The sequence below is a fragment of the Sarcophilus harrisii genome, chromosome 2, assembly GCF_902635505.1.
Source record: "Sarcophilus harrisii chromosome 2, mSarHar1.11, whole genome shotgun sequence".
In the NCBI taxonomy this organism is placed as follows: Eukaryota; Metazoa; Chordata; class Mammalia; order Dasyuromorphia; family Dasyuridae; genus Sarcophilus; species Sarcophilus harrisii.
In genome coordinates this window covers 34418483-34443655 of record NC_045427.1, presented here as the reverse complement: position 1 = coordinate 34443655, position 25173 = coordinate 34418483, and the positions used below count along the sequence as shown (strand labels likewise).

The 25173-nt window shown below is 37.9% G+C and overlaps 1 protein-coding gene across 3 annotated transcripts; it reads right to left on the bottom strand.

The window, feature by feature from the left end:
- Positions 1 to 254: 254 nt before the first annotated feature.
- LOC111718880 (zinc finger protein 726-like) lies at positions 255 to 24262 on the bottom strand. Of its 3 annotated transcripts, none has more exons than XM_031949845.1 (6): positions 24038 to 24262; positions 19067 to 19149; positions 17014 to 17100; positions 6662 to 6788; positions 5675 to 5770; positions 255 to 3776 (listed from the first exon to the last, which is right to left on the bottom strand). In XM_031949845.1, exons 2-6 carry the CDS (start codon positions 19082 to 19084, stop codon positions 1450 to 1452), a joined length of 2655 nt encoding a protein of 884 aa, XP_031805705.1. In that variant the 5' UTR covers positions 19085 to 19149; positions 24038 to 24262; the 3' UTR covers positions 255 to 1449. The 3 variants fall into 3 exon arrangements, with proteins under 3 accessions (XP_031805705.1, XP_031805706.1, XP_031805707.1); XM_031949846.1 differs by having other exon boundaries at positions 19067 to 19145; XM_031949847.1 differs by lacking the exon at positions 255 to 3776 and having other exon boundaries at positions 4353 to 5770; positions 24038 to 24253.
- Between the last annotated feature and the right edge of the window lie 911 nt (positions 24263 to 25173).

Sequence of the window (25173 nt, the reverse complement as noted above, 5' to 3'; positions counted from 1 at the left end):
AGACCTTATCATTTAACTCCCCGACCACCAGGAACCCTAATCTCATTCTGGTTCCCTAAATCTAAACCTCATCACTTGGTTCCCTGATAAAAGGGAACCCCAAAACCTAAACCTCATCAACATCTTTGAGTAAGCTAGGTGTTACAATGGATACAGCACTGGCCTTGAAATCATCTTCATGAGCTCAAATCTAGCCCCAGATACCAAGTAGCTATGTGAACTTAGGCAAGTCACTTGAACCAGCTTGCCTGTTTTCTCCTTTTTAAATAAGCTGGAGAAAGATAAGCCTAATATTTTTGCAAAGAAAACTCCAAATTATGTCATAAACAATCAGAAACGGACAAAACATAACATAGATCTTTAAAGCTACTGATGATTACTTGTAAGTTATGTTGTAAATGGGATATATGCTCAAGTCCCTACTAGCAATGAGGTTTTGTGCCTTTGTATTATCAGAGCTCACTGGAATGACAAAGTAGATACATTAGGAAGATGAGACTCAAAAGCAGCAGTTGCAGACTGTAAATACACCCTAAAAAAATAAAAACACCAGTATGGATTTATTAAATATTATATGGGAAGAACTATCCTTGGTGCTAACAGCACAAATATGAAAATGAGACAGATTCTGCCTGCAGAAAGTTCACATTCTCCTGGGGGTGGGGGGGATATAAATCATTCAAGAGAAGTACAGGATAAAGCCAAAAGAATGAGAAAGTGATTTAGGAAGAAGGGCACAAATCAAGGAATAAGAAATATTTTGTGAGAGGGAAGAGAAAAACATTGAGACAGAGACTGAAATAATAAAAATGGATAGTATTTATGATGGGGATTTTGAGTTCATTTGGTCTCCATTATCAGGAAAATGAAAAAAAAAAAGCCATCCTGTCTTGTTTACACAGAATGATGGGAAGCTGGAGTTTACTTGGCTTTGTAATCCATAATATGTCCAACCTCTGAGATTGTCTAGTAAGTATTTTTAAACAAACTTTGCCCCAAAAGGTCAATATCTCACTCTACTGGCTAGATCCTGCCCCCCAACTCTTCCAAGTACCCTGGTTATAAAAGATTGTGTTCCCCCAAACCCAATTGCTCAGTCAGTCTGACTGCCTAATCTGTTATATTTGCTTGAGCCCATGAAAATATTTTCAAATAAAAAGCTTTGAAAAAAGTTCCTGTCCAATATGGGTTCTATTGAATCTATTAAGCATTCCTACTGGTTGAAAGCCTTCTTACATTCTTGAGATTTAGATTTCTCACGTATGAATTATCTGATGTTTCTTAAGGTTTGAGCACAAGAAACTTTTCTCAATTTCATTAGATTCCAAGTTTGGATTTTGACTATAGTCTGCTTCAACATCAGTACATTCACAGGCTTTCCCTCCAGTATGAATTTATGTCTTTTAAAATTTCTATACCACTTAAGCTTTTCCACATTCAAAACATATACTATTTCACATCAGTATGAGTTTTTGTATGTCTATTCAGATACCCCCTAGACTTGAAGACTTTTCCACATTCATTACATTTATAAGATTTCTCTCCAGTATGTATTCTCTCATGTTTTTTAACATATCCCTTGTCGCTGAAGGCTTTTCCACATTCTTTACATTTATACGGTTTCTCTCCAGCATGAATTCTCTTATGTAAATTAAATCCTTCCTTTTGCATAAAGGCTTTTCCACATTCATTACATTTATAAGGCTTCACTCCAGAATGAACAGCTTCATGTACATCTAGGGTTTTCTTATCAAAGAAAGCTTTTCCACATTCATTACATTTATAGGGCTTCTCTCCAGTATGAATTCTCTGATGTGAATTAAGGCCTCCCTTCTGCCTGAATGCTTTTCCACATTCATTACATTTATAGGGCTTCTCTCCAGTATGAATTCTCTGATGTGAATTAAGGCCTCCCTTCTTCCTGAATGATTTTCCACATTCATTACATTTATAGGGATTCTGACCAGTATGAATTACTGCATGTTCATCTAGGGTTCTCTCACAATTGAAGCTTCTTCCACATTCACTGCATTTATATGGTTTCTCTCCAGTATGGGTTTTATTATGCCTTTCAAGGTGATACTTCCGGCTGAAGGTTTTTCCACATTCAATACATTTATAGGGTTTCACTCCAGTATGAGTTCTCTTATGTGAATAAAAGTTTCCCTTAAAACTGAAGGCTTTTCCACATTCATTACATGTATAAGGTCTTTCTCCAGTATGAATTCTCTTATGTGAATTAAGGATTCTCTTAAGACGGAATGCTTTTCCACATTCATTACATTTATAAGGCTTCACTCCAGAATGAATTGCCTCATGTACATCTAGGGTTCCCTTACATAAGAAGGTTTTTCCACATTCATTACATTTATAAGGTTTCTCTCCAGTATGAATTTTCTCATGTCTATTAACATAACCCTTGTCCCTGAAGGCTTTTCCACATTCTTTACATTTATAAGGTTTCTCTCCAGTATGAATTTTCTCATGTCTATGAAGATATTCCTTGTACCTGAAGGCTTTTCCACATTCTTTACATTTATAGGGTTTCTCTCCAGTATGAATTTTCTCATGTCTATGAAGATATTCCTTGGACCTGAAGGCTTTTGTACATTCTTTACATTTATAGGGTTTTTCTCCAGTATGAATTTTCTCATGTCTGTGAAGATATTCCTTGTACCTGAAGGCTTTTCCACATTCTTTACATTTATAGAGTTTCATTGCAGTATGGATTTTCTTGTGTCTATTAAAGACTTCCTTAAGGCTGAAGGCTCTTCCACATTCATTACATTTATAGGGTTTCTCTCCAGTATGAATTTTTTCATGTCTATTAACGTATCCCTTGTTCCTGAAGGCTTTTCCACATTCTTTACATTTATAGGGTTTCTCTCCAGTATGAATTCTTTCATGTATATGAAGATATTCCTTGTACCTGAAGGCTTTTTCACATTCTTTACATTTATAGGGTTTCACTTCAGTATGGATTTTCTTGTGTCTAGTGAAGGATCCCTTAAGGCTGAAGGCTTTCCCACATTCATTACATTTATATAGTTTTTCTGTAGTAGTAATATTCCTATGTTGCCAAAGATATCCCCTCTGGCTAAAAGTTTTCCTACGTTTATTACACTGTTTTACAGGCTTTTCTTCTAGATTTTTCTGATGAACAGCAAGATATGAATTGTAGCTGGAAACCTTACCACATTCACCAAACTTATGAGATTTCTTTTCACCATGAATTCCTCCATGTACAGTAAGCCATGAATTGATATGGAAGGTTTTGTCGCAATCATTAATTCTATGAGATTCTCCTGGAGAACACACTCTGTGAAAATGATTAAGGTTTGAGTTGTAACTGGAAAACTTCTTGTATTTATTAAATTTATAACAGTTCTTCACCATGGAAATTCTGCTAGATTTAATTAAGTCTGAAAAGCATTTGAATCGCTTTCCAATTCTATCATGTTTATAAAAATTGTTTTTTATAGAAACTCCCTGTTGTGGAAGGAGGACTGAATTGAAACTGAGTTTTCTTCCAAATTGAAAAAAATATGGAACACTGAACTTGTGAGTTTTTCTATGTTTAACTATTAGCTTCATGGACTGTCTTTCCAGGTTGCTTATCTGCCTTTCTAATCCTGTGTCATAACTCCAAGCCACTCCCAATTTAGAACTGTAGAAATCATCCTTTATGAGTCTCTCTCTGGATGTCTGTCTGGTAGGAATACATTGTTTTGGAGTTGTCTCCTTGGTTTCATGTTCTCTCTTCTCAACATGGAAATCTGAAAGAAATGCAAAAAAGTACAAGCATCCACTGCTCAATATTGTGTGTGTGTGTGGGGAAAACTACTTTAAAATCAATTCTAGATTTAGTCTTCTTTGTTAGGAAAAAGGGTGTGTGATATAGCCAAGATAGAAGAAACATGATCAAAAAGTTGAAACGCAAAAACAGGTGAGGGGAAAGTAATGGAATTGCCCCAATTTCTAAAATGATTAAATTTTCACAGAGGAAAACAATAATTCTAAAATCATTACAGTCATATTTCAAGTTCATCTCTGGGAAAACTGAAGAAAAGATAGTGATTGAAGCTGTCTTTTTATTGATACAACAAATTCCAAGAAGAAACTCATTAATCAAAGAATTTTGCATGTTTAATGAAATTTATAACTTGAGAGCTGCCTAGAATATTGAACAGCAAGGTGTCACTGCCATACTGCACAGAGCACTGAACCTCCAGTCAAGAGGGCTCAACTTCCTGAGTTCAATTTGGCCCCAGACACTTTCGACCTGAGGGACCCTGGTCAAGTCACTTAATCCTGTTGGCCTCAGTTTTACCATCTGTCAGATGAGCTGGAGAAGGAAGTGGTAGACCATTCCAGGATCTACACCAAGAAAACCCCAAACAGGGTCATAAAGTATTGGACAGAACTCAAGATTTCGATAGAAAAGGAGCATTGAGAGGTGAAGTGAATAGTCCAATGTCACACTTAGTAAGTGTTAGAAGCAGGCTCTGAACCCAGGTCTGCTAACTAGGAAGCTGGTGCTCTTGGTGTTACTTGGTAACACGTCAGACCCTTAGAGCCTGCGTTCATGTCCTATGTTCCCATGTTCTAGGAAAATCCCTCAATTTGTTGAGATAGAAAGTCAAAGTGTGAGTGCCAATTGTGACATTTTATGAGATCACTATGGGCAAGTTAAGATCTTATGCCTTTCCCCAGGCCTTATTCTAAAATGAGAATGATACAAACACCATACATCCCAAACGTTAGTAAAGCACTCCTAAATCTGCTCCTAGTATATTAGTTCTAGTTATTATTAAAGTCAGTAATGACTTAAAGACAATTTTCCATGAAACAGTGAAATGCTGACAGTACCAATTTCAGGTGGGGAAGGGAGAGTAGGAAGAGGACAGAAGGGGTACATGGCATCTTTATAGAATTTGTCCCTGAAAAGAATGAGACCAATTAGAAGGAAGATAAAACAGGCAAAAAGTTGGAGCAATGGTCTGATTTTTTAAATACAGGTCAGACTAAATTACACTTGAAAGTTCTTTTCCCTTTTTCTCTCAGAAAGGATTCATCAAAGAGAAAAAATAATCTAAGAATTTAAGAAGAGAAAATAGTATAGAAATAAAGGATAGAACCCAGCATATGGGTGGAAGGATAAACATCATCAAGAAAAATTACAGCTTTTTCTGAGACTAGAGAGAAATATATGAAGGAAGATTTAGTAGAAAACCATTTCTTGACATGAAAGGTGAGGTTAGAGGAGAAGTGCAGGATGGACAACCACAGCTACTCTCCTCAGGCCTATAGACCCTGAAAGAGAGCTCCAGGCCCAACGTTTCCAAGGTAACTCACTCTAACGACCCAGTCAAACTCCTGCTGACAATGAATTCTGTCCCTGCCTAGATTTCTGGGTCAGGGGTTTTCAGATGCATCTGACCCTCTGTAAGCCCCTCTGAGGGATTTCTGGGCAGAGATTCATATCTCATAGGAGTTTCCCATTTCCTTCTTCACATCATGTCACAGATGAGATCCACAGGGTTAAGGGACCTGTCCGGGGTCTCACTTCTGGGAAGTCTCTGAGGTCAGACTGGAACTCAGAACCCTGAGGCTCCTTCAGTCCAGGGCTGGCTCTCGGGGGACTGCACCCCCTGCCTGCTTGGTTATTACTCACCCTCAGAAATGCATCTGGAGTCTTCTTCCCGTGATAGCCAGGGGTCTTCATGTCTCTCCAGACAAGAAATCACAGCTGGTTTAGTTACTGGAAGCCCTGCTCAAGGAGAAATAAGTGGGAAGTGCTGAGAACCCAGAGACACCTCAGAACTCATCCTGGTCTCTCTCTACAGAAAAGGGGCATATCTGGAAATGCCAGTGGAGAAGCATCAATGACCCCTGAAGGACATTTCCCTCAGCAAACATGAGGGAAGGGACAGAGCCTTTGTGCAGACACAGAACAGGGTCATGTTCACCCATTCCTAGTCTGCTGGGAGAAGTCTTTCCTTCTCTGCCCTGGGGCTCTATAAAGTACCTGAAGCCTGACTGAGCAGAGAGTGTGAAAGGAGAGCCTGCAGGGCTGTAGAACGAAGCAGCTGATTTCCAGCTAGACAGAGGAGGACTTTTTGTCTGGGAAGAGCAACAACTGCTCACAAACTGCCCAAAGGTCTGAGGTCATCTCTATGTGAAAGGTATTTGTGTGACTCGCCCTCCCTGTCCAGCAAATTCAAATCCAGCCAAGCTCCTCAGCCCCCCACAGCCATGGACAGATGGAATTCTCTGACCAAATTGCAGTGGCTCACACGTAATGCTCTCCCTGCCATTTTTGCAGGTCCCCATGGGATGCTCCCCCAACTCTGCCCTGACCTGCTTTGTCTTTCAACTCTTATAACCCTAGTTTCCTTCACAGCTTAGCTGAGGATCAATGATCTCTGGCATGAAGCTTTTCCTTACCCCCCTACCTGCTACTGCCATCACTTGGAAAAGACTTGTTTGATACTGACATTTCTGTTAACAAGTGTTTACAAATTGAGAGCTCTCTGGATAGTATAGAAGCTCCATGAGCAGGCCCTTTTTACCTTTTTCCTCCTAGTAAGTGCCATAGTTCCTGGTACTCACTTGGAGAGAAATAAATGGTGACAGAATGACTAAAAACAACTTATCTTACCCAAAAATAGAAAATTCTCATAGTTCTCCAGCATCACATCCCTGTACATGTCCTTCTGGCCAGGATCCAAATAGCTCCATTCCTCCTGGGTGAATTCCACAGCAACATCTTGGAATGTCAGTAATTTCTGAAACATCACAGGATCTTAGTGTGAGAGATGAAACTTCAAAAGCCATCTCTAATAGAGGGGGGGAAAGAAGGAACTTCTTGGAACTCAAAATGTAACCTAAAAATTGTTTTTCTTATGAATACAACCAGCTACACCCAGTGAAAGAACACTAGGAAATGAATGTGGACTACTTGTATTTTTGTTTTTCTTCCCACGTTATTTTTACCTTTCTAAATCCGATTTTTCTTGTGAAGCAAGAGAACTGTATACATATGTACACATATATTGTATTTAAGATATATTTTAAACATGTTTAATATGTATGAAATTGCCTGTCATCTAAAGGAGGGGGTGAGGGAAGGAAGGGAAAAGATGGAAAAGAAGTGACTGCAAGAATCAATGTTGAAAAATTACCCATGCATATGTTCTGTCAATAAAAAGCTATAATAAAAAATTGTTTTTCTTTTAAAATAATAATAGTTTTTTATTTTTTAAAATGCATGCAAAGATAGTTTTCAACATTCACCCCTGCAAAACATTTTGTTCCAAATTTTCTTCCTCACTCTCTCTTCCCTCCTCTTCTGGAAAGCAAGTAATCTGATAAAGGTTAAATATGTACAATTCTTCTAAATATATTTCTACCTTTATCATGCTGTACAAGAAAAACCAGATTAAAAGGGGGAAAAAATGAGAAAAAAAAGCAAACAATGTGAAAACAATATGCATCTTCATCATAATGCCAAAGATCACTGTTAAATATCCATAGGATATGTAGGATCAGAACATGAATAGGGTTATTTCCAATGCTATATCTATCAAATAAGCTTGAATGATTTTGATGTATGCAACTCTCCTTGTAAAAGGACTTGTAGTGCACCATTCCACTGAATGAAAACTGGTATAAACAATAAGTACAGTGGGATCTTATGTTTCCTATATTTTTCAGCTAATTGTGAAATATGAAAGGTGTCCCTCTGCTGAATATTGATAATGTAAGTCTATTTGTTTCCTACAACTACCCATATTGAAGATTCCTCCAATTTATAAAGAGATTATTCTCATAAAGATTTTGTAATGATAGGAGAGGAAGACAGTAAACATTGATGTTCTCTCAGGAACGTTTTTTATTTATTTTTTATATAAAGCTTTTTATTTTCAAAACATATGCATGGATAACTCGACAACATTGACCCTTGCATAGCTTTGTGTTTCAGATTTTTTCCTCCTCCCCTCATCCCCCCCCAGATGGCAAGTAATCCAATATATGTTAAACATGCTAACATATATGTTAAATCCAATATATATAAACATTCATACAATTCTCTTGCTACACAAGAGAAATCAGATGAAAAAAAGAAAGCAAATGAGTAAGAAAACAAAATGCAAGTGAACAACAACAAAAAGAATGTTATGTTGTGGTCCACATTTAGTTCCAACAGTGCTCTCTCTAGGTATAGATGGCTCTCTTCATCACAAGATTATTGGGACTTCCATCAATCATCTCATTGTTGGAAAGAGCCACGTTTTTCAGAATTGATCATTGTATAATATTAAAGTTATCAAGTACAATGATCTCCTGGTTCTGCTCATTTCACTCAGCATCAGTTCATGTAAGTCTCTCCAGGCCTCTCTGAAATCATCCTGCTGGTCACTTCTTACAGAACAATAATATTCCATAACATTCATATACCATAATTTATTCAGCCATTCTCCAACTGATGGGCATCCACACAGTTTACAGTTTCTTGCCACTACAAAAAGAGCTGCCACAAACATTTTTGCACATGTGGGTCCCTTTTCCGTAATATCTTGCTTTCTAGTGCCTCACATTGGGCGCCAAAATGTAATGTCTGGGCTAGCTTTCTGGAGCATCTCCAGATGGGCTTTGGTCTCAGCAGGTCCACATGAGGATGGTCAGGAATAGAGTCTGAAGTCTTTTTTCTTGAGTCTTGAATCTGAGATTGAGCTAGAACACACTCTCTCTCACAGTCTGTCTTCACTGTGACAGAAAGAAAGGAAAGAAGGAAGAGAAGGAAGGAAGAGAAAGAAGGAAGGAAATAAAGAAAAGAAAGGAAGAAAGGAAATAAAGAAAACAAAGGAAGAAAGGAAGGAAGAAAGAAAAGGAAGTTCTTACTGATCATCTCAGAACCCACACTGGAGAGAAATCTTGAGAATGTGTGGAAAGATTTTGAGACGTTAGCAAAGCCTTATTGTTCCTCAGGGAATCCACACTGGAGAGAAACCTTATGAATGTAGGCAATGTGAAAAGTGTCTTTAAAAAAAGGGAAGATTGTGAGTGAATGCCCAACAAGTGGAGAATGGCTGAATGTGTTATGGTATATGAACATTATGTAGTATTATTGTTCTAAAAGAAACAATTAGCAGGATGATTTCAACAAGGCCTGAGGAACTTTTCTCCAGAAGAGCTCAGACTTGAAATGAAGGAAACTACAGCAGAGCTAAGCCTTTCTGTAGTAGAAATTTGCAAGCAAAGATTCATGAGGGATGATCCCTGCAACATCTCTTAAGAGGAAAAATTTGTGGAGAACATGAGAGAATTCAGCTTAGAGAGAGACATTATGAATGTAACCAATGTGGAAAAGCTTTCAAAAAAAGGCAACTTCTTAGTAATCATCAGAGAACACACACTGGAGAGAAGTTTTATGAATGTAACCAATGTGGAAAGACTTCAAAAGCACGTGAGAGCTATTCATGAGTAGGATTCTCCCAACAGAGTCCCTTCGGTAACCCGTGGGGAAGGAAAAGGACAAGAGACCCAGTAAGACTTTTTTTAGTTGGGGAAATTGAAAGGGCCAACATATCAAAGGGCCAAGCTAGGAGACTGATGAGACACTTAAATGCCTGTTCTGACTACAATCCTCTTCTCTACTTGAAAGTTTGCCTCCATGACATCTCACAAGATTAACACCTGTATAGTATTTCACTCTATAACCATGCAGAGGTGATGGTGCTGTTTGAATTTTTCAGTGTGCAGACTCAGATATGCACTGACCATGCTGTGGGGGGAAAATAATCATGTTTAAAATAAAAAACAGGGAATTGTTAAGGAAGGGACAGGTCAGTTCTCTGAGAGCCTCCACAGCTGTGGATCATAACATCTGAAGGAGTTGCAGGGCAGCCTTTGCTGACATAGACGTTCCTGGTGGACTAGGAATGAAATAAATTGGAGCCAGAGGGAAAAGGAGAGAGTTCAGATAATAGCAACTGCCTCTCAGTTTCCTTGTATCATCATTATCATCCTCTCACACCAAGAGATCCATTCTGACAAACTGAACTGGATCTCCAGCAGCCACTGGCAGGTGGCTCTCATATCACAACACTTTCCTTCCTCAAAGATCTCTTTGGGACATAAGCCCAGGTGAAACACTGCTGGGTCAAACAGAGTTCCAAATTGTTCTCCAGAATGACTGGATTCAGTCACAACTCCACCCACAATGTGTCAGTGTCCCAGTTTTCTCACATCCTTTCCAACATTTGTCCTTGTCTTTTCCTGTCATCTTAGCCGATCTGAGAGGCATGTAGTGGTATCTCAGAGTTATCTTAATTTGCATTTCTCTGATCAATAATGATTTAGAGCACCTTCTTCTATGATTAGAAATAGTTTTCATTTCTTCATCTGAAAATTGTTCATATCCTTTTATATGAACCATTTATCAATTGGAGAATGCTTTGTATTTTGATAAATTTGAGTCAACTCTCTTTATATTTTAGAAATGAGGCCTTTATCAGCTCCCTTTAATGTAAAAATGTTTTCTCAATTTATTGCTTCACTTCTAATGTTTTCTGCATTAATTTTGTTTGTACAAAAACTTTTTAACTTATTATAATCAAAATTATCTATCTGGTGTTCAATTATGATTTCCAGTTCTTTGGATATAAACTCCTTCCTTCTCCACAGATCTGAGAGATAAACTATCTTATGTTCCTCTAATTTGCTTATGATATCACTCTTTAGTCTAAATCGTGAACCCATTTCTATCTTGGTATGCAGTGTTAAGTATGGGTCTATACCTACTTTCTGCCATACTAGTTTCCAATTTTCCCAGCAGTTTTTGTCAAATAAGGAGTTCTTATCCCAAAAGCTGGGGTCTCTGGGTTTGTCAAACACCAGATTGCTAAATTATTGACTATTTTGTCCTGTGAAACTAACCTATTCCATTGATCAACTTCTCTATTTCTTAGCCAGTACCAAATAGTTTTGATGACTGCTGCTTTTATAATATAGTTTTAGGTCTGGGACAGCTAGGCTATCTTCATTTGGTTTCTTTTGGGAATTTGCTGTACTCCAATTATTTGTGGGTTCTTTCACTCCAGAACTAGTTTAAAGGCTTAATCTGCTGTTGGTTTGAGAGAAGGTCAGGAGGTCACAGAAAGTTATGTCTTCTCTCCGCCATCTCGGCTCTGCCACCCAAGTCACATTTTTAAAAAAATATTAAGGCATGAGTATTTTCCCATGCTTATGGTACTCTCTCTTTTTTCTTATCAAGCCTTAAAAATCCTTACATCTTTGTCTTCTACTAAAAATACTGCCTTCATAGAAACTTGGTCCAAGACAACTGTTTTTTCCATCTTTATCATCTTTAGTGATATTTCCACCATCTCATTTTAAGGTTAAAGTTTGTCAGTTCCAACTGCTTGAAGTTATAAAGCATCACTTATATAACAATTTTTAGCAATTTTTTCAATTTTTCTTCTGTTGCTGACCTCTGATTTTCATCCAAAAAAAGTACCTGTTATGACTGTTTAGTTGTATATCTTATCAAGCCTTCTTTAAACTGGTTTTGCTTTCCGCGTTTTTTTTTTTTTTTTTTTTTTTTTTAATTTATGAGATGCTGCTGCTCATAACTCTATCCTCCTTCTTTAATCCAAAGAACAAAAGCTAGAGAGTATGAACTTAATTTGCACAAGAAGAAATATAAGTGGTAAGCACTTATATTTTAAAATGTTTACAATCAGTGGCAAAAAATTGGAAACTGAATGGATGCCCATCATTTGGAGAATGGTTAAATAAATTATAATATATGAATGTTATGGAATATTATTGTTCTATAAGAAACAATGAGCAGGATGATTTCAGAGAGGCCTGGAGAGACTTACCAGAATCAGGAGATCATTTTACACAGCAACAGCAAGATTATACGATGATCAATTCTGATGGACTTGGCTCTTTTCAACATTGAGATGATTCAGACTAGTTCCAATGATCTTGTGATGATGAGAGCCATCTACACCCAGAAAGAGGACTGTGGGAAATAAGAGTGGTTCACAACATAGTATTTTCACTCTTTTTGTTCTTGTTTGCTTGCATTTTGTTTTCTCTCATTTTTTTCTGATTTGATTTTTCTTGTGCAGCAAGATTATTGTATAAATATGTATGCATATATTGGCTTTAAAATATTTCTACCATGTTTAACAAATATTGGATTACTTGACATCTACAGGAGGAGATGGGGGAAGTGGGGGTAAAATTGGAACATATGGTTTTGCAAGGGTTAATGTTGAAAAATTATCCATGCATATGTTTTGAAAATAAAAACTTTAATTTAAAAAAATGTTAAAGGTTAGCTTATATTTGATGTTGAAAAAATGTTTACTAATTAGTAAAAGAATAAAACAAAAGAAAAAGTTATATTTTGTTATATTCTTAAGGAATCAAAAAGAAAGAAATGTGAGGAAACACAAGAAGTAGGTACACACATATGCTTCTGGTGGTATACAAAAGTTTAAAAGAGAAATCTGACTAGCCTTCCATGGTTCAGGAGTTGACAAATAAGGAACATTCAAGCTATACGTAATCACTGTGCTGTGCAAGAGACGCCAAAATAGCATCCAGTTCTCATAGCTACATCCCTACAATCTCTTTTCCCCATTAACATAAGAGAAGACCTTCTTTGATTTTTTTCCTCCTAGGGTTTACTTACAAGAAAAAAAATAATCAAAAATAAACAAGAAAAAGGCAAATGGTTGTAGGCTGAATTTCAAGAATAAGAGGAACCATTGAGATGAGAGCAGTGAGACCTAAATCATTGTCCTTTAGAAAGAACAGATTGAGTAAATTTGATTAAGTCTTTGGCGTGTGCTGTCCAAAAAGAATCATCTCATGGAGAATTCACACATGACAACATGTGCTCACAAGGTGGTCGGTGAGGCAAGGGCGCACTCAATGGATCTGCAAAGAACTTTAGAATCGAGTGTTTGACAAGGGAGACACTGGCCCAGGACCGCCCAGCACGGCGTGCCCTCGCAGAAGGTGCCGTGCTGCACCAGGGAAGCAGACTGGATTTGCTCAGAAGAAACACAAGATGTGCTCAGGGGGAGAAGCCCCCTGCAAAGGGAACTCAGGATGACTTGTGTCTGACCCGTGGCCAAGCATTCCAGCTCCTAGTGGTCCAGTCACTCACAGTCCAACACATGTAACTCGGCTCTGTCACAGGGATGTCATTGGGGTCCTCTCAGTGAATGAAGGACAACCATCAGTGATCAGAGCATCATTAAATGGGCCTATTTCCATTGCTTTACCTTTCATGGAATCCTGAACAATTTTGATGTATGTATCCCTGCTAGTAAAAAGGGATTCTAAGTCCCCATTTTCTTCTCCTAAATGAAAGTTGTGTTTTTTTCCTTAATGAAGAAATAAAAAGGACAGTGGCCTCTTATACTTGCCATATTTTTTAGTTAGCTGTGAAATGCAAAAGATCTGGCCCTTTGTTGAATATCAGTAGTGAAAACTGACCCATACTGAAGAATCCTGTCATATGAAAAGCAATAATGAGATATCAACAAATGCAAAAGAAGAGAGAAAATGATTTGGGAGAAACAAGATGGCTAAAATTTTCAGTTGCACGATTCAGAGGGATTGACACAAGTCTATAAGGTCAATAAGAGATATCCAAAGAAGAAAAGTCCAGAAGGTATGGACGTAATTTATACAATAGGAAATACAAAACAAACATAACAATAAGCAAAGAGTTTAAAAACGTTTGCAACCCCTAACTGGAAAACAAAAGCAAAACGTAAGAAGCATTACCATATATTCTTTAAGGTATCAAAAAAATTAAAATGATCAAACAATGTTGATGGGATTCTGGGGAAATAAGTATGCACATATGCTTCTGGTTGTATGCAAAAGCTTTAGAGAGAAATTAGACAAGTCCCCTGACCCTCCATGACTCAGGAGTCCACATATAAAGAGCCTCCAATTTTATCTAATCACTGTGTTTGTTCAAGGAAGACCAAAATAACATCTGGTTCTAGTAGCTACTTCCCCATTACCTCTTTTCCTTCATTTTTCCCTATTGTTTTTTTTTCTCCTCCTTTTACTTACAAGAAAAGAAAAAAATCAAAAAACAAAACAAAACAAAACAAAAAAACAACCCCAAGAGGTTGATTCTAGGTTTCCAAGAATAAGGAGAATCATTGAGATGAATCAAGTAAGACCTAAAGCATTGTCCCTTCAGAGGCCTGATTGAGTAAGTTTGATGGCTTAATTCTTTAGGTAGAAGAGGGAAAGGAAATAAAGGACAGGTGTGACAGAGCTCTGAACTCAGATATGAATGGACAGAAGGCTTAGTTCTCTGATTTTGGGGTTCAGAGGCAGCTTAGGCAAGAAGGAAAGATGAAAGCCCAAAGTGCAATATCAAAAGGTTTGTAGATTAGTTCTAAGACTTTGAAGACAAGATTTCTCTGGTGATCTAACTCAATTCAAGTAAGCCTATGGCCCGTGGTGGATCATCTATAGCAGGGGTCCTCAAACTTTTTAAATAGGGGGCCAGTTCACTGTCCCTCAGACTGTCGAAGGGCTGGACTATAGTAAAAACAAAAAACTTTGTTTTGTGGGCCTTTAAATAAAGAAACTTCATAGTCCTGGATGAGGGGGATAATCGTCCTCAGCTGCTGCATCTGGCCCGTGGGCCTTAGTTTTAGGACCCCTAATCTATAGGGTCCCAAGACTAAGAATATAAACAGCCGAAGATTATCTTATTAGATTTTTGAAAGGGAGATCTGGACCATCCACCATTCCTGGAATGCTCTCCCTCCTTCACTGACTATTGAGATCTCTGGCTTCTTTTAAGTAACAACTAAAATCCTATCTACTCTATTCCTAGATAATTTTAATTTTAAAGCCTTACCTCTACTAATTACTTCCTCTGTATGTAGATTGCTTTGTATATATTTGGGGGTAAAGTGTCTTCTCACTAGGTTAGAAGTTCCTTGAGGGCAGGGACTATTTGCTGCCTCTTTTAGTATCCCCAGTGCTTACTTAGCACAGCTCCTGGCATATAGTATGTGCTTTCAAAATGTTTTTGATTTAAATGTATAGTAGAGAAAGAGATGCCCTGTGCTCAATCATTCAAGTTGTTCAAAAGTAACATCCAAACTCCTCTCACAGGAACTCAAGAATTTCTGCAGTGTAATACCATCTCATTTATAACATTCCTAGATAAAAGCAGCCACTGAATTGTGGACAGAGAAACAGCCTGAATAACAGATTCAGGTTCAAGTGTCTTCCCAGAAACATCATGATGACATACTCTGGGTACACTATTTAATTTCTCAGTACTTAAGGAAACTAAAACAAGAAATTATAGAGCAATTCCTGATCTTTATATGTAGATGGTTTCAACCTATATGGATAAAATTAGATTTATTCCATTAAAAAAAGACAAGTCTCCTCCTCTCCTCACAAGAGCCTTCCACTCCAGCCAGTCTTCTTGGAGATTCCTCTAAGGGAAGGACGGATTCAGACTGAGTAGGGACAGCCCATTCATATTGCTTTGGGCTTTCCCTTCTGCTGCCTAGATGATCATATTTAGGGCAGGGAGGTAACTCACAGACCATCTTTAGATGAGGAAATAGGCTCATAGATACTGACTGACTTGCTCCAAATATTCAAATCCCAAATGTCCTTCAATCCCACTTCCAATCTTACTCCTTTCACCTTCATCACTCTACTCCCTATCACATCACATTTACTGTGTACTCCTCTGGATACTGATTCCCAACCCAGTAAGATTCCTTTTAGAACAGTAATTAAGCTTCATACTTCTTTGCTCCACAACTTAGCTCAATACCAAAAACACAGCAGGTTGAATCACTGTATGAACAAAATGTTCTACAGGAAGAATAACAGAGAGAAGGATCTAGGAAAATTTCTGTGAGAGCACCATGATATAATAAAAAGAAAAATGGTTTAAGAGTAAGGGAGTCTGTGGATGCCCATCAGTTGGAGAATGGCTGAATAAATTGTGGTATATGAATATTATGGAATATTATTGTTCTGTAAGAAATGACCAGCAGGATGATTTCAGAAAGGCCTGGAGAGACTTACACGAACTGATGCTGAGTGAAATGAGCAGGACAGGAGATCATTATATATTTCAACAACAATATTATATGATGATCAATTCTGATGGACGTGGCCCTCTTCAACAATGAGATGAACCAAATCAGTTCCAATAGAGCAGTAATGAACTGAACCAGCTACACCCAGCGAAAGAACTCTGGGAGATGAGTATGAATTATTACATAGAATATCCAATCCCTATATTTTTGTCCACCTGTATTTTTGATTTCCTTCACAGGCTAATTGTATACTATTTCAAAGTCTGATTCTTTGAACTGTATGGACATGTTTACATATATTGTATTTAACACATACTTTAACATATTTAACATGTATTAGTAACCTGCCATCTGGAGGAGGGGGTGGAAGGAGGGAAAATTTGAAACAAAAGGTTTTGCAATTGTCAATGCTGAAAAATTACCCATGTATATAACTTGTAAATGAAAAGCTATAATTTAAAAAAAAAAAAAAAAAAAAAAGAGTAAGGGAGTCTGAATTCTAGTCCAAGTCCTACATAAGAGAAACGGCTAAGTCGCTCAACTAAGGCTTCCTAGCTCCAATGATATATGATCTCTCAGAATCCCATTATTATTTGGAGAGAGGACAACTGATATTTAGGTCCCTGGCTGATGAAGGGGAAGAAAAAGAAACATGGATACTTTTGGTTAAATCAATTTGCACTTCAAGAAAGACAAGAAATCAGGGGCAATTAGGTGGCACAGTGGATAGAGCACCAGCCCTGAAGTCAGGAGGACCTGAATTCAAATCTGGTCTCAGACACTTAACACTTGCTAGTTGTATGACCCTGGGCAAGTCATTTAACCTCAAATGCCTTAGCAAAAAAAAAAAAAAAAAAAAAAAGACAGGATCTCAGTTCACCTGGGATGAGGAACTCAGGAGTCCAGAAGTCATTTTTTCTTCAATTGTTTTTTTCTGGTTAACGTGCAGAGTCTTGAGATTGCAGCCCTGAGACAGAAAAAGAAGTTATGAGGAAGAACCTTTTACTTATAACTCCCAAAATCACAAAGAGAAAATTTCCAACAGACCATGTAGATGTGAGTCCTGTTATTCTTATAGAGGGAGAGGTCAAAAGGAGCCCAAGAGTAGATATGCCTTTCCCTAGAATTGGAGAAAAGGCTCATGGCTGTTAGTTCTCCAGTGCTAACTCTATTCCTTTGCTTATAGCAAGTTCCAAGGATCAGAACTCTAGAAGGTGAATTAGGACACCAGGATTAAATTCACAAAAAACTTTCTTCCACAGGATGTTATAGTATGTGTTCAACTTAAGAGCCTTCTTCATTTAAGAAGAAAAAGGATTTCTTTGTGGATCAGAGGGAAAGGAATCGATTTGCTATATTCCTTGACGAGATGGGACAGAATGAAAATGGCGACCAGGACAATGAAATAAGAAAGGAAAAGATTTTAAAAATCCTTCAGAGCATCTCTCCTCCTTTTGTTGTTGCTATGGAATGATTCCACTCATGTCCTACTCTCTGTGACCCTATTGGGAGTTTCTTGGCACATGTTTTGCCATTTCCTTCTCTAGTTCACTTTGCAGATGAAAAAACTGAAGCACCAGAGTTAACGACTTCTCCAGGGTCACACAGCTAATAATGTCTAAGGCCACATTTAAACTTGGATCCTTCTAACTCTAGGGCTGGTACTCTATTCATTAAATCCTGAGCTACACCACATTGAAGGAATATGTTTATTGTGTAAAATTCTAAAAAGCTACATTTTATGATCCTTTTTATCCCTTGAGGGGTTAAGTATTTTTCTTCAAACACACATCTGAAAAAATCTCCTGTTTTCTAATTTTTTAATGATATGACTTTTGATTCTTATAATATATATTCATTTGGAACTTGTTTGTCCATGGTGATCTGAGTATTGCCAAATTGCCTTCTAGACTTCTCAGCAATTCTTGTGGGAAAAAAAAAAATTTACTACTAGATTGTATTTTGGGGTTTATTGAGTCCTAGAGGGCTATTTTTGATTGTTCTTAGATCCTTGTAATTTAAAGCATTTCTCAGACTTGGAAAAAAAAAAACTAAAACTAATTATCAGATACTTTTAGGGATTCTGATTTATACTGTAGCTTAAAACATTTCCAATAAGCTCGGGGTACAACAAGGTTGCCCACTATCACCATTACTATTTCAATATTGTATTAGAAATGTTAGGTTTACCAATAAAAGAAGAAAAAAGGAATTAAAGTAGGTAACAAGGAAATAAAATTATCACTCTTTCAAGATGGCATATTGGTATACTTAGAGAATCCTAGAGAATCAACTAAAAAACTACTAGAAATAATTAACAACTTTAGCAAAGTTGCAGAATACAAAGTAAATCCACATGTATATAGCTTAAAATATAGTAATACTACCTTTTCCCCATTCTTGTATTTCTCCACATTGTCCTTGAGAGTCTTGAGTTTTAGACTGAATTATATAATCATTTGGTTTAATTCTACAAAGTAACCCAATGGAAATTTGATTGGTATATTCCTAAATTTATAAATTAAAATAGTAAAGTCATGTTTATTTCATTTATCATAAACATCAAATTTTTCTAATTGTAAAGGCAATTTTAAATATTTATTAAAATTTTTTTGAGTTCCAAATTTTCTCTTTTCTTCATCATTGAGAAGTAAAGTAATTTGATATGTTACATAAATATAGTCACGCAAAACATAGTTCCCCACTAGTCATGATGAACATTTTTTATGAGAAAATACTGATAATCAACAGCCATATGAAAAAAACATTCCACTGAGCTAATAATAGAAATTCAAATGAAAAGAAAATTTAAGTTTTGCTTCATATCCAAAGAAACTAGCAAAGCTGATTTTAAAAATGGCAGTGTTAAAAAAAAAAAAAAAGGTTAAAGTTAAAGAATACAGGGGAAGACAGACACACTAATGTATTCTTACCTTTCTCTTGAAAGTCATGGTCCTGCAAAAATCATTCCTTCTTTAGTGTTTTCTTTGAGCTTCTGTCCTTTCCCAAGTCCTGTCTTCCAGGAAAAATGGAAGAGTTACCTTAGAATATATTTTTACTTCCCAGGACTGACCTGTTAGTCAATAGTCACCATTAGAAGAGCAAGAATTCAGATTGTGTGGATTCTACCAAAAGGTCAGCTGGGACATGCAATGTCAGCTTCAGAAGCCTCACCTTCAAACCTGAGCACCAGGACATACAAATGCCCACTTTTTCAAGTACTGAATTTGATGAGAGTAAAACTACCTCAGACAGCCCTGTAAAGTTATGTAAAATTAACTCAAATGGTCTTCTTTTCATATAAAAACTCAAATGGTCTCACATCCTCTGGAAACAGGAAGATGAGTCTTCAGAAAATGTCTCCTTTCATATATAAACTCAAATGTTCTTGTCTATTCTTAGATTCCTGTATAAAATAGTCTTCAGAAAATGCCTCTTTGCAAATCACTTCTCTCTCTTGAGAATGATATTGCCTGCCAAGAAAGTCTTTCTCTTGGTGTCTCTCTAACAATAAAAACCTTTTTTTTTAATCACAGCTTTTGAGTAAGCGATTTTTGAACCCCTGCCTTGGAGAACAAGGAAACTCTCATCCATTCTTGCCACACTTCTTATTTGGTACCCTGTCCTCAACAAACTGATTATCTAAGGAAGGGGTGAGCAAACAAAAACTCTAGTTATAGTGATATACGTAGCTATATATACTCACACACATATAAAAGACAAACATATTTGAGAAATAGAAAAGAGTGATGAAAAAGAGAGAAAAGAGAAAGAAAAGTAAAAGATATTTAAAAAGCAAAGAAAAAGAAAAGTAAAAGGCAAGAGAGAAAAGTAAAAGGTCTGGAAGAACTGGGTCCAAATCCTATTTCAGTAGGATCTGGCATTTACTAGCTCTGTGAGCCTGCCCAAGTCACATTGCTTTTCCAGGCTGATGAAATGAGAAGGCTGGACCTGGAGAATTCTATGTTCCTTTACTGGGCAGGTAGGTAGTACAGAGTACCAGGCTTGAAGGTAGGAAGATCCAAATTCAAAAAAATCCAAGTTCAAATCCAGCACCAGATAATTAATAGCTAAATGACCCTGAGCAAGTCACTCAACTCTATTTGCCTCAGTTTCCTCATCTATAAAATAGCTGGAAAGGACTCTAGCACCTTTGCTAAGAAAGCCTCAGAGTGAGCTGGACATAAGTGACACAACTCCACCACAAAGCTCCTTTCCAGATCTCAAGTTAAGTATTCTAGGATTATAAGACATCAGTAGGAATGCAGGTACCCATGTACATATATATACATTTTTTTCAAACTTATCATTTCATTGGTTGGAGGAATCCCTCTACAATACAATCTCTGCGACCTGGTACAAAACCTCAGAATTCTTTTCACCAAAACCTCAAGACCTGTTGCTGATCTGATTCTGAACTTAGCCAGGCCAGGCCTTGCAGAACAGCTGGAGATTATCCCCAGAAGCCTCTCCGTGGTAGGATTTTTCCATGATCCATTTGTATCCTTTCCAAAAACAAAAGTTTTCTTTCTTCCTTATAGATGGTCACACATAGTCAGCTGAATCTCGCCAGGCTGGCAAGGCTGTATCTAAGTTTAGAAAGGACCATCACCTGGAAGTGGATTTCTTCGACAAAGAGATCTAACTCAGTTTCAATTGATCAAGGACGGACAGAAGCAGCTACACCCAAAGAAAGAACACTGGGAAATGAATATAAACTGCCTGCATTTTTGTTTTTCTTCCCGGATTATTTATACCTTCTGAATCCAATTCTTCCTGTGCAATAAGAGAACTGTTCGGTTCTGCACACATATATTGTATCTAGAATATACTGTAACCTATTTAACATGTATAGGACTGCTTGACATCTAGGGGAGGGGGTAGAGAGAAGGAGGGGAAAAATCGGAACAGAAGGGAGTGCAAGGGATAATGTTGTAAAAAATTACCCTGGCATGGATTCTGTCAATAAAAAGTTATAAAAAAATAAAATAAAATAAAAAAATAAAAAAAAAGAAAGGATCATCACCCAACTAACTATTTTTATGTTCAGCATCATAATGCACAAAGAATGAATTGGTTGTATGGCCCTGGACAAGTCCCTCCCCCAGTATGCTTCAGTTTCTCTAACTGTAACTTGAGAATAATCATAGCTCCTAGCTCAGTGTCATTGTGAAGATTAAATGAGATATTTATAAAAAGCACTTAGTTGAGACATAGCAAGGCCTACATAAATACTTATTCCCCTTTAGTTTATCTGAAAAATGGACCTAACAATGATATCTACTTCTCAGGGTGGTTGTGAAAATTAAATGAGATAATATTCTAAGAAATACTTAGCACAATGCCTGATGCATAAAAGGCACTCTACATGTATTTATTTCCTTCCCTCTTAACTTATCTGAAAAATGGGAGATGAATATTAGCATCTACCTCTTAGGGCTGTTTGAGAATTAAATGAGATAACCATGTTGAATGCTTTACAAAATGTTTAGAATCTTTTCAAAAAATGGGAAAAAGACAACAGAAAAATATCATATATCCGGCAGAAGATAAGGGAGGATTCAAAATATGTAACAATAAATTTCCATTTCAAGAAAGCATATATAGGGGCATCTGGGTGGTGAAGTGGATAGAGCACCAGCCCTGAAGCAGGAGAACTTTTGTTCAAATCTGATCTGAGACACTTAACTCTTCCTAGCTATGTGACCCTGGGCAAGTCACTTAACCCCAATTGCCTCAGCAAAAAAAAAAAAAAAAAAGCATATATAATAATAAAAGACATTATATTTATTAAAGTCCGTGTTTTCTTTGCTCCCGTTTATTCTTTTGTTTTCTGCAGTTCACTTTTTACTTTATTCTCTTTTCTCCTTTCATCTGCCCTACTTTCCCCAAACAGCTACAATTAAGCACAGCTCTATTTATGTACACATAAGCACACACATATCTGTATATACACTTAAATACACCTACATTCATGCATAAATTCATATAGCCATCTGTACCTCCCCCCAGATACCTATCTCATTGTACACACATTTATCTACATGCATCGATAACCCCTCACACATATATGTATCTATATACACACTTACATGTATATATATACATATACATACATACACAGACACCCATCTATACCCTTCAAATAAATATATCTATAAACACCCTTTTATACACATACAAGCATACTCACACATATATTTACACCAAAATGCTTACATATATCCACCTGCACGTGTTGAGGCAGAAGATACCCCAACAATATCAGGGTCCCCAAAACCAAATCCCGGGTATGGAGAAAGAATTCGTAAACTCAGTTAATCTTCAATTTAAGGAGCAAAAATGTATGATAATTATAACACCAACTGAAGCTGGCTAAAGTTCCAAGGGATTTTAGCAAAGAGCCAGAAGCAAGAAGATATTTGTATAGGAAAAAAAAGTCACTGATATGCTAATTTTATGGCTTAGAAGTACAACGAGGAGTGGTAGGGTGGGGGTAGTTCCCATCATTGAATTAAAGCCACTGGGCTTACAACCACACACATTTACATTTATATTTATATCTCCACACTCCTATAAGTCACACATTTACACAGACATACACTCGCGGCTAAAACAATACCGGCAGAGCTGACACATGATGTACATTTCTCTTCCGACGGAATCGTTCAGTTTCCTTTTGTCAGAGAACAAGGATCCCAAGGCCTCCCTTGTGGTTTTCTATTAAACTCTACCCCGGATCCCTGTTACAAAGTCGCTGAAAATCTCTTCTTCCCCACCCCGGCTAACTCTGCTCCTGGTGTCCTTCACTTGCCGGGCTATTCCTTACCCTCCTTTCCGTTATCCCACTCTCATTAACCTACACACCTGGACCGTAAATCTGAACACCCACCTTTTAAGGTCGTTCTAAAGGGTTGGCTATTATCTTTCAGGCACACAAAAAACAAAGTGGACTTTTGAAACTGCTGGGAGTAAAACTTTGCTTGATCAGAGACAGCCCGGTAAAGTTATGTAAAATCACCAACAAAATGTATATACAAACCCAAATGGTCTAGCATCCTCCGGAGACAGGATTCTCTTAAACTCATGCATAAAATGGGTCTTCAGAAAACGTCTCCTTTGATATACAAACGCAAATGGTCTCGCATTCTCTGGAGCAAGATAAGCGTTTGGAGGAAGTCTGACAGGATGTCCCACCATCTGGAGAATTCTTAGACTCAAGTATAAAATGGGTCTTTAGAAAATGTTTCTTTGCAGATCACTTCTCTCTTGAGAATGATATGCCCCAAAAGTTTTAAAAATAAAAATAAAATAATAAAATAAAAAAAGAGAATGATATGCTCACCAAGAAAGTCTCTCTTAATGTTTCTTTAAAAATAAAGTTTTTCACCATAGCCTTTGGGTTTAGCGAAATTCCTTCGCTGCCAGCTCGCGGTTTGGAGAACACGGAACTCACCCATTCCTGCCTAACTTCTTCTTCGGTACCCCCAGCTCTCATGAAAACCATATCCCTCCTGACTCTAAATGTTCCCCTCCCCCTCGGCTTTTTTTTATCCATGCCTTATCCCCAAAAGGCGCCCCAGCTATCTCCCCCAGTGCACAGACTCTAGAGGACAGGGCCCCTTTTAGCCTTTTTTTCCTCAGGCTCTTAATCAATGCTTATGGTCTACTTATTTACATCTTCCTGGCTGATACTCAGTTGGTGCTTCATCAATGCAGGCTGCAGCGAGTCCTCAGATACGCAGTTCGCCCTTTTAACAGCCGAAGAAAAAAGTAGGGCTCAAGAGACTAGCTCGGGTCACCCAGCCTGGGATTAGAACCCAGGACTCTTGGAATTCATTTCTCCCTCTAGCCTCCCCTCCCCCGCTGCCTTAAGTCAGACTCTTCCGCCCACCGACACTCACCCACGAAACCAGGAACTTTTCCCAATCTTCACCTAAGTGGAAATGGATGGAAATGGACATCTCCCCAACTGCATCTGCTCAGAGATAGCGTGGTCCTTGCTGGCAGCCGTCCGTCTCCCAAAGTCCTCTCCTACCTTCTGGGAAATGTAGTCTCGGGGATAGCGCGCAGGCGCAAAGGTTAGTAACATTCACCTAGGCTTAAACTGACTTTAATTAAGCCCCAGCAGCAGGGGACCGGTGGCAGGGCTAGGATTGGGGTGCCAGGAGGCTAACCTAGAGGGTCCCTCCCCAAAGGGTCGGGGAGAGAGGTAAGACCAGACACTGAAAAGTGGCTTTAAAATATTTGCAAAGTAAATGCCCAATTCATCCTTGAAAATTTTTGGTGCTTCTAGAAACTCCATGTCCAGGCTCTAGCGCTCAGTTGGGCTGAGTAACGTCATAGGCTACTCTGCCCCTAGATAGCCCTAGTCCTAGCGCGCATGCGTACAGTGCTTTTATCTGGCAAGCGCATTGGGGCAGAGATCTAGATCAGGTCCAGCGCTAGACCGGATCTCAGGGGCCGGCGTCTGCCCAGCTTCTCCTGTTACACGTGCGGAAGCTGAGGCGGTGTGTCCGTGTATGTGGGTGGGAGACTCGTCCATCATAGCCCAGCTATGATAACCCTCAGAATCTCTAAAGCTCAGGAGGAATGTCTGCAGTCCGGCAAAGTGATGGAGGCAGATGTAATCAGCACTCAATCATTAGGCACTAACTGTATGCCCGGTGACAGAAATATTGGGAATATCAAAGATAATATTATGTATTATCCATCACTTCTTAATAATTAGAATATTAGAATTCTAGTAACTTCAGAATCTGGCCTCAAACACTTTCCACAAGTCATTCCCCCCTGTTTGCCTCAGTTTCCTAATCTGTAAAAATGAGCTGAAGATGGAAATGGCAGACACTCCAATTTCTTTGCTAAAACTAAACATTGCATCTCCCTCATCTCCCCTAGGATTGGAGGGCTGGATGGTGGAATACTACTAAGTGATGAGGTCTTCAGTGTTGGATGTGGTTAGCAGAGGAAATGATAAAAATTAATCCCTGTGGCAGGCTTGAGAAGGTTCTGCTGGAGATCAGTTTAGCTGCATGGT

What these genes read in the sequence shown, in the direction of transcription:
- LOC111718880 (XM_031949845.1), bottom strand. An exon ending in TCCTGAGTTCCTCATCCCAG is followed by an intron (nt 6,789 to 17,013) that starts GTGAACTGAGAT and finishes GTGATGTTTCAG; the next exon opens with AAATTACTGACATTCCAAGA. An exon ending in TGAGAATTTTCTATTTTTGG is followed by an intron (nt 5,771 to 6,661) that starts GTAAGATAAGTT and finishes CTCCTTGAGCAG; the next exon opens with GGCTTCCAGTAACTAAACCA.